Below are 14,712 nucleotides of genomic sequence, written 5' to 3' on the forward strand. Positions count from 1 at the left end.
TCTGATTTTGAGCTGAAGGCTGAACTTGATTATATAAGAGATGTTCTGATAGGTAACGGATACCCCCAAAAAGTCATTGACAAGTTTATTTTCAGGAGAAAGATGAGTGGAATTACCAAGAATTTCGCTCCTAAGATTGAAGATGATAAACGCTTTTTGTCATTACCTTATATCAAGGGCATTACTGACATTTTAAGCTCCAAACTCACTAAACTTGGCTTTAAGGTGTTTTTCCCTCTGGAAGGACTATTTCCTCCTTCTTGAACAAAGGCAAGGATAAGATTACTTCAGATCCACCAGGGGTATATGATATCCCTTGCAGTTGTGGTGATACCTATAAAGGTCGTACCATGAGACCTCTACATCACAGATTAAAAGGACATGCTGATTCCATTGATGCCTGCCTTAAAAAGACAAAGCTAAAGGAGGAAGATAATTTCTCTGCATTGGCCCATCATATCTTTGAAAACCCTTCCCACTCCATTAAGTTTGACCAAGCCCAACTTATTGCTATTGTCCCACAACTCTTAAAGCAGAAAATCAGAGAAGCTTTGGAAATTGCTAAAAATAAACCAGCCATCAATAAAGACAATGGTGAGTTTCATATTAGCGAAACTTGGGAACCAATCAACCATAAATTGAAAACTCTTAAAAAATTCCACCCCTTTCCTAAAGGCCCAACCTCTTTAAGATCCACTAGGACAGCAGCCATCAACGCCTCTACCAAAATTCGGGCCATGGCACAACAATAACTCCAGGTTCGGCTCATCATTAGTGTTGTTCAGTGTTTTTAGTTTTATTTATTTAGTGATTTTACTTTCTGGCAAGAAATTTGAATTAACCTGATGATGACAGGCACAGGTCCTGTCGAAATTATCGTTAGAAGAAAAATCAATAACCTGACATCCATAGCTTAGGTAAGCTTATTACCTTCTATCATCATTATGGAGTAATCAATGTTTTCAAACTGTTTGTCAAAGTTGTAGATTGTTTTAATTACCAAGATTTTACATCAGCTTTGAATCGTAAATGGAAAGAGTAGGTAAGTGATGTAATAAAAAGAGGGAAAGGCATATGAAAATGTTTCTAAAGAGCAGTATGAGATGCCCCAGGTTTAACATATTTGAGAGTATCAGGATATATTAAGAATAAGTCGGTTTTGGCCTTATTCTCTTTTGAAACTTTGGGGGCTTTGAGATAGAGGTAAGTTTGGATAGCACTCAACTACATTATAATAACAATTTATTAGGATTAGATGGGATATTTAGTAGCTTAGTATTGATAGGGCATCCTAGTCTAAAATTTAGCTCAAAATAAAACAAAAAATGAATGTACAGACCATGTTATGAAGTGAAAGGATTGAGGTCATTTTTTCTAAAGAAAAAAAAAAGAGACAACTAAAATATTTTTATATTCCAAATAAGCATACCCTAAAACAAGAATTTACACAGGGGAAGCCCTAGGACCTGACCCCACCCCCTAAAAAAGAGAAAATATCTAAATAAGTCTTAGCCACTTCTTATTCAATCTATAAAACATATGTCCTTTTTATTATTATATTCCGCCCAACATTCTTTATATAATTATTTCTTTTTGTAATTTTTTGATAATTATTTTTTATAATTTCTATATAATACATTTTTTCTTTTTTATAATTATTTGGATTCATTTACATACTTGCTTATTAGTTTTAGTTTCTCTTTCTATTTTTAGTTTTCCTTTACAAATTAAAGCTGAAGACAATGAGTTGAAATGATTCCATTGGATTTTCTTTGATGCTTCTTGATGCCCCTATAAGCCCTGAGAAATTAGGAATATCACTTATGGCATATGGGGTATGTCGTTTCAATGCACAACTTACAAACAATTTGGAAACAGTTGATATCAACAAAATTTGTTCCCTTTTTTGTATTTTACTGGAAAACTGGTCGAAATAAATACAATCTCAAATTAAATTTATGCCTCGACTGGCCTTAATAAAATACATATTTGCACTTGACATCAATAAAAGAACAATTTCCATCCCTTTCTCAATTTTGATTTCAACTAATATATTTTTTTTTACAATTTCTTATTATATTATTATATAAAACTTATATATATTATATAAAACACGCTCGAGAAGTTAAGTTTGCTTAGTGCTAATGAAAAAAAAATATGATGAAAATAGAATACTTTATTAGCAAAATTGTGAAAATTACACCTTGAAAATATGCGCCCAGAAGGCAGTGATACACATCCAAAAATGTTGCTTCTCGTAAGAGTACAAAGTCATGGTGTGTCCATTGAAGCAGTATTTTATTTTGGGCAACAGCCCTTTATCCTAGAAAAATAAAATTTCTTGGTCTACGGTTTTGGCAAATCCCAAATCTTAATTTTGAACATTAATGGTGAGGTACTATATTCCATAGCTAGTCAAAGCAAATTTACCGTTATCCTCAAGAATCGCCGAAATAATGAACTAGGATGAACTAGGTCAAGAATCATGTTAATAATGAACTTTTCTTTGTCTTTAAGACAGTCAGCTGACGCCAAAGCTCCCAATTTAATAATTCATAAATGACCTCCACAATTTTTCTAATATAGTAATCTTTTTTCGTCAGATTTTATTGTCACCAAACTTTACTTCACGAGTGTGTTTTATATAATAGACAAGTACCAAATAATCTTCTTTTTGGTCTTTTTTTGTCAAACCTCAACGATCACTCACTAATAAACAAAAATTTTTCATTAATTTTTTTTAAACATAAAACACAGATAAATAAGGCAGAAATTTACCATAACTACAAGAGGTGCTCTTATTGGTTTAGTCGAATTGAGCCGTTCTATCACTGCATCAGACCCACTGTATTCCAATGTTGTTCCCCCATGATGAACAGTCTTTTGAAACATACTGACAATGAAGTTGCCATTAAGAATAAAGTTGTTCCCGTCTTTAAGAGCTAAAATTAAAACGAATAAAACCCACTTGTTTTTTATTCCTATTAAACTGTCAAATCAAAAGGGAATTATTATAACAAAAATAGATGGCAGTTAATGTCCTAGCACCATAGATTTATTACCTGAATATATAGTAGATAATATAACAAAGGCATTGGATACGCGAGCAGGTATAACACCATCAGGCTTCTAAGAAAAGATCTGTGGCAATAAGTTGGGTAGTTGAGAAGAATACATAAATAACTGTTTTTTTTTTCTGATTCGCTGACCAACAGTTTGTGGTTTATTATGCATTTACAAGTCTTTGGCTAGTACCGTCAAATTTTTAGTCGCGTAGGTGTTCAAGAAATGTTCAAAGTTATTTAAAAAAAGAATGATTGAATTCAATAAATGTCATTTATACCATCAGTGTATAAAAAATTGAAAGGCTAGTATTTTGCCCCAAAAAGGTGATTTTATTTCATTTGGACCTTAAAAAGCTTTAGAGTTTATCAAAGTTAGTTAAAGCTAAAAGTTAATGTTCTGTATTCCCCATGATGGTTTTTTTAAGTCTCTTTTCTATTTGTTAATCCTAAAACTTATATTTTCAAAATTAAACCAATCAAAGGAAGGCAAATTAAGTCAAAACTGAAATTTCCAATAATAAACCAATTGGAGTAGAGTCCGATCAAAACTACTGTTTTTAGTCTGCTATTACGATTTAACCCCTCTGTGTGATGTCCCTGTTCTCTCTTACAAAATTCCTGATCAATTTAAATCAATCTAAAAGCATAATCTAAAATTTATAAATGAATGAGGCTCGAACTTCCCAAAAAAAGGCTCACTCAATCCCTTTAAATAAGATATGACGATATTAATGGAAATCTCGGAAAATTAGCTTCACTAAATTGTCAAATACTAAACATTTTCCGCTACTTCAAATTTTAGTTTAACTCGAATCTCCTGGAGTAATTTTCTTCAAGATACTGTCTATTACCCCTATAGCACCCGAAGAGTTATCAAAAGAATTGGACGCTCTTTCTTACTGAGCTTTTCAACAGAATGATTGTTTTCTCCTCTTATTTTCCGCCCCGTTCAACATTTTAATGGCACTTGGTATTAACCAAGTGACATATAGCAATCGCAAATTCTGTCGGTCTGTCTGTCTGTCTGTCGGTCCTGGTTTTGCTACTTTAGGCACTTCCAGGTAAGCTAGGACAATGAAATTTGGCAAGCGTATCAGGGACCGGACCAGATTAAATTAGGAATAGTCGTTTTCCCGATTTGACCATCTGGGGAGGAGTGGGGGGCTGGTTAATTCGGAAAAAATAGAAAAAATGAAGTATTTTTAACTTATGAGCGGGTAATGGGATCTTAATGAAATTTGATGTTTGAAATGATATTGTGTCTCAGAGCTCGTATGTTAAATCCCGACCGGATCTGATGACATTGGAAGGAGTTGGAGGGGGGGGGACCTAAAATCTTGGAAAACACTTAGAGTGGAGGGATCGGGATGAAACTTGATGGAAAAAATAAGCACAAGTCCCAGATACATGATTGACGTAATCGGAATGGATCCGCTCTCTTTGGGTTAGTTGGGGGGGGGGGTAATTCTGAAAAATTTGAAAAAAGAGGTATTTTTAACTTACGAACGGGTGATCGGGTCTCAATGAAATTTGATGTTTAGAAGGATGTCGTGTCTTAGAGCTCTTATTTTAAATCCCGACCGGATCTGGTGACATTGGGGGGGGGAGTTGGGAGGGGAAACCTAAAACTTGGAAAACACTTAGAGTGGAGGGATCGGGATGAAACTTAGTGGGAAAAATAAGCACAAGTCCTAGATACATGATTGACATAAACGGAACGGATCCGCTCTCTTTGGGGTAGTTGGGGGGGGGGGGGGGGGTTATTTCTGAAAAATTAGAAAAAATGAGGTATTTTTAACTTACGAACCGGTGATCGGATCTCAATGAAATTTGATATTTGGAAGGATATCGTGGCTCAGAGCTCTTATTTTAAACCCGACCGGATCTGGTGACATTGGGGGGGGGGAGGGGGAAACCTAAAACTCGGAAAACACTTTGAGTGGAGGGACCGGGATGAAACTTGGTAGGAAAAATAATCACGACTCTTAGATACATGATTGAAATAACCGGAACGGATCCGCTCTCTTTGGGGTAGTTGGGGGAGGGGTTAATTCTGAAAAATTAGAAAAAATGAGGTATTTTTAACTTACGAACGGGCGATCGGATCTCAATGAAATTTGATATTTAGAAGGATATCGTGTCTCAAAGCTCTTATTTTAAATCCTGACCGGATCTGGTGACATTGGGGGAAGTTTGGGGTGGGGGAACCTAAAATCATGGAAAACGCTTAGACTGGAGGGATTGGGATGAAACTTGGTAGAAAAAATAAGCAGAAGTCTTACGGACGTGATTTACATAATTGGAACGGATCCGCTCTATTCGGGGGGGGGGGGGGGGGGTAATTCTGAAAAATAAGAAAAAATGACGTATTTTTAACTTAAGAAGGAGTGATTGGATCTTCATGAAACTTCATATTTAGAAGGACCTCGTAACTCAGATCTCTTATTTTAAATCTCAACTGGATCAAGCGTAATTGGGGGGCAGTTGGGGGGGGGACCGGAAATCTTAGAAAATACTTAAAGCGGTGAGATCAGAATGAAACTGGAGGGGAAGAATAGAAACCTGTCTAAGATACGTGACTGACATAACCGGACCGGATCTGCTTTCTTTGGTGGAATGGGGGGGGGGGGTAGGGGGGGGGTAATTTTGAATTGAGGTATTTGTAACTTACGAAAGGGTGACCAGATCTTAATGAAATTTGATATTTAGAAGGATCTTGTGCTTTAAAGTTCTAATTTTAAATTTCAACCAGATCCCGTGACACTGGGGGGAGTTGGAGGGGGAAACCGGAATTCTTGGAAAACGTGAAAATTGGTGTATTTTTATCTTACGAATAGGTGATCGGATCTTAATGAAATTTATTTTTAGAAGTAATTCATGTCTCAGAGCTCTTATTTCAAATCCCGACCAGATCTTCTGACATTGGGGGGAGTTCGAGGGGGAAATCTTGGAAAAACACTTGGAGTGGAGGAATCGGTATGAAGCTTGGTGGATAGAATAAACAAATGTCCTTGATACGTGATTGACAGAATCGTACTGGATTCACTCTCTTTGGGGAGTTGGGGGGGAGGGGTTCAGTGATTTGGCGAGTTTGGTGCTTCTAGACGTGCTAGGACGATGAAAATTGGTAGGCGTGTCAGGGAGCTGCACAATTTGACTTGATAAAGTCGTTTTCCCAGATTCGACCATCTGGGCGGCTAAAGGGAGAGGAAAAACTAGAAAAAATTAAGTATTTATAATTTACGAGTGGGTGATCGGATCTTAATGAGTTTTGATATTTAGAAGGACATCGTGACTCAGAGCTCTTATTTTAAATCCTGACCGTCATTAAGCCTCTTATTTTTCTTTTTAAATCAATCTATTGATTCATAGAATTTTGTTAGAGCTCATACCTTATGTTCTCTTGGCTCTTAGCTCTTCTCGCCTCGTCACAAGTGCCATATGAGCTCTTAGCTCTTGTTTTTTTTACTACTACTCCGTAATAATAACTCACTGCTGCACCAAGCTGTCCAATGTAAACACAGATGCGCACGTTTCTCTTCCTCCCCAAATCTATCCAGAACTTCACTCTTATTGTCACAAGAATTACCGACTTTCTGTAAATCCTTCCTTATGGCTTCTGCTCACCCAATTTGGGGACGAACTGCTTTTCTTTTGATCCCAGAAAGGATGGTCAGACAGCAAATCTTTGGCAATCTGACATCCTTCAACCGTATAGTTTCCTCACCATTTCATTTTTTCTAAAGGGTGGTATTGAATATTGTTCTTTGTAAGGCTTGTTGTTTAAAATACAGCCAGTCAAGAAGGTGCTACAACTATCCATTGACACTTCCTCCGCAAAACATTTATCAGGTCCTCCTCTACTTTTCAAAGCAACCACGTTTCAAAACCATGCTTGAACAGTCGTATTATCTCAGCTTCCAATATTCTTATCTTAGTTTTAAAATAGTATCTTCATATTTTTCCTAGCTTTTTTCAACTGAGAAAAAGCATCTTAGCCTTGAGTATTCTACTTTTTCAATCTTCACTGAGTCCACTCTCTGGTAATTGACCCTGTCCACTTGATCATTCTTTTTGTTACTCGGAATTCCCTCTTACCATGCTAAAGAATCGCATATAGGCCAACTAGACCCTGATTTAGGGGCACACAATGCTGACAGGTGCAAAGAAAAAACTTAGCGATTTTTCCCTTAACAAAAACTGAACTGATGTGATTTATTGTGAAAGTGCCAGGTGCACTTTGCTGCTGCGCTGCCAATTCAAAGAAAAGTTTTTCTTTGAATTAAACTTTTTTTTCTTATTTAATTTCAGATTGTTTTTTTAAATAACGCCATTAAATGTGTTTAAACCTCCACGAAAAAAACACACCTCCTGACCGATTTATTCTCTAGACCTGTGGTTCTCAAACTGTGGTAGGAGTACCTTTTGGGGGTGCGCAAAAATTTTAGGGGGTACACAGACAAAAAATAACACAAGCCTTTAATTCTAGGTCTAGCAATTTCGTTTATATTAAAGCTTAGTTTACTTAGTACCGGTAACTGAGAAGGGGTACCTAAGATGTTTTGTGGGTAAAAGGGGGCACAGTGTCTAAATGAGTTTGAGAACCCCTGCTCTTGAAAATTCAAACGTGGTGAAAATTTACTCAGGACACCCTTAACATCTCCACGTGTAAAATTGGATCGACAAAGAGAAAGCAAGACAAAAGAAGAATATCGTATAGGAATTCTGGCAAGTTTCACCAGTGTAGGATTTCCCCTGAAAAACTCAAACCCTGAAAACTTCTCTCCCCACGACATCAAAAATGTTTGCATAATTCCCAAAAGTTAATACTACACTTTAAACAACGGGCAAATTTTGTAACTTAAAGATCTTTCCCCAGGGGCTGGAGGATCAAAAATGTCCAAAGGTATAATTTTTGGCTTTTCAACTATACTGAACAAAATGGCTATTTCAAAATTTCCATTATAAAGGACAATTTTCCAATATATTTGATAGTTGGAAAATATACTGAATAGTACGTCGAGAGAGTGGCAAATATATTGGAAAGTTGGACTTGTACTGAAAAATGGACTTAAATGTGTTTTATGCTTGTACATGTGTCGGTACCCCATCTAGATGTTTGTGAGCATAGGAATATTAGTTGCCCTCCAATTTTCTCATCAATAAAAAGGGCAAGAGAACTTTAATTTCTGTTCGAATGAACGATCTCCCAATATTCTAGGACCTCTGGGTTGATAGTATCACCTAGAGACAAAAAAAAACAACAAATAAACACGCATTCGTGATGTTTTTTATGGCCAAAAAAATCAACATTTTTGTAGATAGTAGCTTGACACCTCTGTACTAGGGTCTCTGATACGGTGAATCTAATAATGTAATTTTCTATAAGATTCTATGACTTTTAGGGGATATTCCCCCTTTTTCAAAAAATCAGGCAAATTTTCTCAGGCTCTTAACCTTTGATAGGAAAAACTAAACTTTTTGAAACTTTTATATTTGGAATCGGCATAAATATCCGTTTCTTTTGATATATCTATTGGTATCAAAATTGTTATCAAAATAGAGTTTTGGTTACTATTGAGTCGGGTCGATCCTTACTTTAAGTCGTTGCCATGAACTGTTGATGAGTTTTAAGACTTATCGACTACGTTTCTATACCGTGTATTACTTTTCACATTTGTATGATTTTTACGAAAACTTTTGAGCCACAGAAAATTTATCGTTTCGGTAAATAATTATTAAATTACGTTTTTTCAAGACATTAAGATCCTACAGGAACAATGAATACCTTATTGTATCCAATGAAGTTTTTTTCTGTTCTTTCTTTAATTTTGTAATACTTTTTCGGGGGGGGGGATGTATCAAAAAATGAACTTTCTTTTCTGATGTTGCTGCTCAGTTGAAGCCGTACAATAGTTATTAAACTGGTTAAAATCATATCTAAATCTATGCTATACATGCATGCAGGGACGTTACCTAAATTTTCCCAAATTTCCGAGTATTTCTCATTAAAATTGTCAATTTTGTTATTATTTCCCCTCCACTTCCAAACAAGTTCTTGCGTATATGCATATCTGTATGGATCACTCATAACATAATTATTACTTGGTTACATTATTTACTTTTTCTTTTGTTGAGTCTGTACCTTTTACGAATTTTAATTTTCGCACCCACACATGACTCTAGCGTAAGACATAGAATAAAGCTCTATAATAAAGGCTTAATAGAGAAAGAGCTTAAAGAGGATAGATAATAAAGGAAGCTGAAAGCACCAAGGACATTGTAAATGCAATATGACTGTCTGAACTGGTTAGGTGGAAACTTCAGTAGCAATATCTTAAGAAATTGGGAAAATAAGGAATTCAGTTTTTAATGAAAAGCACCTCTATGCGAAACATGTATTTTTTTGTAGAAACGGGTGCCAAATTTAAAAAAGAGAAACATGGGTGAAAAATCAACAAGTGAGATGGGAACATATGGCACCAAATTGCCAATGTCTCACTTTCCTTAAAAGATTTAGTTGTCGTTTGGGCAACAACTGAGTGCTATTGTTTGAATTTTTATGTCGAAAACGGTCGCCAAACTCAACTAATTAGTTCTGCCTATTTGTTTTCATGGTTTAACGTGGAAAAAAGGGAGATAATTAGCACTGTCCTAAAAACAGTAGAATTTTGAAACGACAGAAAAAAAAAACGAGAAACAATAATAGAAAATCGGAGTTCAGAAATGAACTGACTTAAGCAGGGATTCACGAAAGCACAGAGGGGGTTTGGAGTAGATATATTTTTCTAAACCTAGGCTGGGGTAATTTTTTTTTCTCCATTTCTTCAATGAAAATACAAAAACGATATTTTTCAATGAAATCATCTAAAAAGGGTACTTGTCAACATCCAGGGCGGCCATTGCCTCTGTGTACCACCCATTCACCCATCAATCGGCACCTCATAACCTAGCATAGCTAAAGGTTGTAACAAATATCTTAATTTTCATGCCCCTGGAACTATAAGAAGCGATTCAATTGATTAAACTGAAAATTTACGAAATATAAACAGTACCGAGATAGTTATCGTCACGGTTTGTTCCCATGTAACCATATTGCTTTATATCAATGTATGAAGATCCTTCCGGGATAATAACAACCTCATTATATCCGTAGGAGGTTCTGTTAAATGTCCCTTTTTTAATTTCGCAAGTTGAATTGTCACCACCACACACGCCGCACATATCTGAAAGTATATAAATGAATTCAAAATCGCACAAAGATTAATAGAGAACGTACCAATATAAACTTCTGAATTAAAAAGCTTAAGAAAAAGGAACTTGACTTTTGAACTCGACAAAAGCTATCTCTTACAAAACGTTCACATGTGTATTCTTGTCAAACTATCCAACCATTTTCAATCATGCATACAAGTTTACATGCGTAAAATTTATTTCAAGTCGAGGCTTGGCAGGGTTTTATACTGGAATAAGAGGAATTTTTTACCTCTAGGAGGCAAGGGAAACATTATAATAAAGTTCTTATTTTTGCAGATGAGTAGGAAAGTAATGCTGATTCATTTTTATTTCTGTGTTTTACAAGAAAAATTTTTTTTGTTGGTTTTGAAATGGACGGATTGGTAGAAATTATGTTATGGGACTCATTTTTACGGAAATACACATTTTTTGGTCTGGAAATGCGGCTGTGTTTTACTCGAAATGGTTTTCTTTTTTGCTATAATCGTGGCCCATCAGAACACCTTAAACTACTTAAAATTATATGTTATTCACAATTGCACCATTTTCAAACCATTCGTTTCTACCACAGACCATTATTTCAAAAATTAATAGTTGGATAGGAAACCGTTTCAAATTAAAATTACTATAACACTACGGAGTTATGTTGAAGTGACATACTCCTTAGATTAGAATTCAAGAAAAAAAATATAACTACAGCATATAAATTTGGTATATCATATAGGACGAGGTAGTTTACAGTAGACTGATAAACAGCATAAACTTACGGTAAAGTGATCATTAAGTTGATCTAGATAAATATCTATAAAAAGAAAAGAAATTTCACAGCAGCAATGAGAAAAAGGAATTAAGCAGAATCTGAAAAGATGTTTAGTGGAAATTTGCGATAAATTGAAAGGCTGAGAGGCTGATACAATCGACTTGAAATGAAAGTAGGGTACCCTGGAGTAAGCAGCCTTTCGGTTTTTTTTGTACCTACGATTGATTAAAATCATTAAATTTATAAAACCTTCCACATTTTTATATTGAAATTACCGCCTAAGAAAGACGGTACCATCTCCCGTCTTGATTGATGGTTTTTCTATTATTTCTCAAAATACTAAGTACTTGAAGGTTTTAGGGGCGGTTTATTCTAAGGGACAGAAAGAAAGATTTTCTTGGACCAACTATTTCGGGATTTTTTTTTTTTTTAAAGACTTTCAGTTGGAAGAGATTAATCCTTATCTCTTCTTCACTTATAATCTTTGTGTTTCTTATTATATATTGCTTTTTACATTTAAGAAGGTTCGTTAAAATATAAAAAGTTGGGTATTACTAAATCTCCTACTTAGAAATTTATTTGTTTCGCCAGCTCTGTTAGAATTAGGTAAATCGATTGAATGAATATGTTGGTGATAGTGTCTGTAAACGATTGTATTCAGTCAATGCATTAGTCTTACTTTTTTTTATTCAAATTCCTTTTACTCTGTGTGTAAGGTAAAGTTTTCATCCATTAATGGCGAGTCATATTTTATGAAATATGTTGCCTGAATCAGAAAGAGGGTGCCACTAATTCGGTTTGTTCAAATTAATCTGTTAAAAAATTTGTTGGCTTCTTAGAAGCTATTTTTTACTTTTTTTTTGTGCAGGATTCATTGGAGCTTATTTATTCTTTATAACCTATCTAATTTGTTCATTCTTTTTATTCAACATTTTTGCTCTCTTTGTATGCTGATAATTGACTTTTCCTTGACTAAGTGACTCGTATGTCTTTCCCTTGTTAGAATCCAAGGAGACTTAGGGGGAATAATATAGCGTTTTGTTGCATGTTAATATAATCGTGAAGTTCTTCGCCTTAAAAGTACTTCAGTTTTCATAAATCTACTAAATAAGAATACAAAAAAAGAAGCCGCAAGGGAGATAAAAGAAATTATTAAGAAGGACCAGAGTATAATTATTTACGATGTAAATCAGAGTAAGCTCGCCATTAAAGTACAAAGTATTTTATTGTCAGTACAAACGGTACAACACCGCTATTGAACTAAAAAATATACCCGTCTTCATCCAAATGCAGGGTTACTAATAATTTATGCATAAAGGAAAAAGAGTAGCAAGTGGGGTTTCTCTGTGATCAAACAGTTCGTGGTAACAAACTGTAGTAAGGAGCGACCCGGCTCAATAGTAAACGAAACTCTAAAAAACGGAATTTCGATGCTAAAAGATATATCAAAAGAATCGGATTTTTATGCTGATTTCAAATATATAAGTTTCATCAAATTTAGTCTTTGTCATCAAAAGTTACGAGCCTGAGAAAATTTGCCTTACTTTGGAAAATAGGGGGTAACACCCCCTAAAAGTCATAGGATCTTAACGAAAATTACACCATCGCATTCAGCGTATCAGAGAATCCTATAGCGAAAATTTCAAGGTCCAATCTACAAAAATGTGGAATTTCGTATTTTTTGCCAGAAGACAAATCACGGGTGCGTGTTTATTTGTTTTTTTGTTTGTTTTTTTTTCCCAGGGGTCATCGTATCGACCAAGTGGTCCTAGAGTGTTGCAAGAGGGCTCAGTCTAACGGAAATGAAAAGTTCTAGTGCCCTTTTTAAGTGACCAAAAAAATTGGAGGGCACCTAGGCCCCCTCCCACGCTCATTTTTTTCCCAAAAACAACGGATCAAAATTTTGAGATAGCCATTTTGTTCCGCATAGTCGAAAACCATAATAACTATGTCTTTGGGGATGACTTACCCCCCACAGTCCCTGGGGGAGGGGCTGCAAGTTACAAACTTTGACCAATGTTTACATACAGTAATGGTTACTGGGAAGTGTACCGACGTTATCAGGGGGATTTTTTTGGTTTGGGTGTGGGGTTCAGGGGAGGGGGGTATATGGGAGGATCTTTCCTTGGAGGAATATTTCATGGGGGAAGAGAAATTCAATGAAAAGGGCGCAGGACTTTCTAGCATTACTATAAAAAAAAACAATGAAAATATAAACATGAAAAAGTTTTTTCAATTGAAAGTAAGGAGAAGCATTAAAACTTAAAAAGGAACAGAGATTATTACGCATATGAGGGGTTCTAAAAATACTTTAGCATAAAGAGCGAGGTATTTAGGAGGAGATAAACACTTCACTCTTTATGCTAAATTTTTTTTAAATAATTTCAACTATTTATTCTACGGCCTTTCTGATTCAAGGGTCATTCTTAAAGAATTGGGATAAAACAAGATTTAGTGTGAAGAGCGAGGTATTAACGAGGGGACCAACCCCCTCATATATATAATCAAAAATATAAGAATATAAAAGTTTGTTACGTAAGTTAATTCTTAAGTTACGTATTTTTTTTTTACTAATAAAAACGTTCGTTAAAAATAAAAGATCTAGTTGCCTTTTTAAGTAACCGAAAAATTGGAGGGCAACTAGACCTCCTTCCCCGCCCCTTATTTCTCAAAATCGTCTGATCAAAACTAAGAGAAAGCCATTTAGCCAAAAAAATAATGAATATGCAAATTTCATTTTAATAATTTATGTACGGAGAGCCAAAATCAGACATGTATTAATTCAAAAACTTTCAGAAATTAGATAAAAAAACAAGTTTTTTTAAATGAAAGTAAGGAGCGACATTAAAACTTAAAACGAACAGAAATTACTCCGTATATGAAAGGGGCTTTTCCTCCTCGACACCCCGCTCCTTGCGCTGAAGTTTGATTCTTTCTCGTAACTCTACTTTTTAAAACAATAAAAAACTTTAGCGTAAGGAGCGGGGTGTCGAGGAGGAAAAGCCTCTTTCATATACGGAGTAATTTCTGTTCGTTTTAAGTTTTAATGTCGCTCCTTACTTTCATTTAAAAAAACTTGTTTTTTTTATTTAATCGGTTTCAGGATCAGCTTGAGGAATTCTGGCCTAAAATCGCACTTCTATAGAATTTCAGATCCTGTGAAAACAACTTCTAAGTATGCCATAATTTCTAGACTGCCTGCTACTAATAACAACTGAATAGATCGCTAAGCTGCCTAAGGCCGACGTAGCCAAGTATGCTCCTTCTTCACCCTGATATACTCAATATTTACCACTTTCCCATGATTAGCGATTCTTCAAAGCTTTTCTTGTGACTTCTTCCACCCCATCCAGGACGACCTGCTTTTAGTTTCATCCCCAAGGGATGGCAAAAAAGAATAATATTGGACAATTTTTTTAAATTCTGTAATTAAATTTTTGCAGTTGATGCAACATCTCTGTTTTGCATTATATGCTTCCACTTCTGCACATGTGTCTCCATTCCTGTTTCAGGTACATTATAAATGAATTTAAACATATGTGATGTTAGTGTCATGTTTGAACTTCGTAGTTTAACCTAGAAATTTCAGTCGCCACTAATGAATAGCATTGTAATAGGTAGGCTTATATCGTTAATATGGAGGACTCTGTC

General features: G+C 35.2%; 1 protein-coding gene across 7 annotated transcripts in view; it reads right to left on the minus strand.

Moving 5' to 3' along the window:
- The window catches only part of LOC136031369 (A disintegrin and metalloproteinase with thrombospondin motifs 9-like), a 466,037-nt gene that overhangs the window by 214,868 nt on the left and 236,457 nt on the right, over positions 1–14,712 (minus strand). For all 7 annotated transcript variants that reach the window (XM_065710922.1, XM_065710894.1, XM_065710885.1 and 4 more), the window contains 2 exons: positions 10,121–10,291; positions 2,779–2,942 (listed from right to left, as the gene is read on the minus strand). In XM_065710922.1, the coding sequence (XP_065566994.1) occupies positions 2,779–2,942; positions 10,121–10,291 (335 nt within the window). The remainder of the gene's footprint in view (positions 1–2,778; positions 2,943–10,120; positions 10,292–14,712) is intronic.

Source organism: Artemia franciscana, chromosome 1 (genome assembly GCF_032884065.1).
Source record: "Artemia franciscana chromosome 1, ASM3288406v1, whole genome shotgun sequence".
Lineage (NCBI taxonomy): Eukaryota > Metazoa > Arthropoda > Branchiopoda > Anostraca > Artemiidae > Artemia > Artemia franciscana.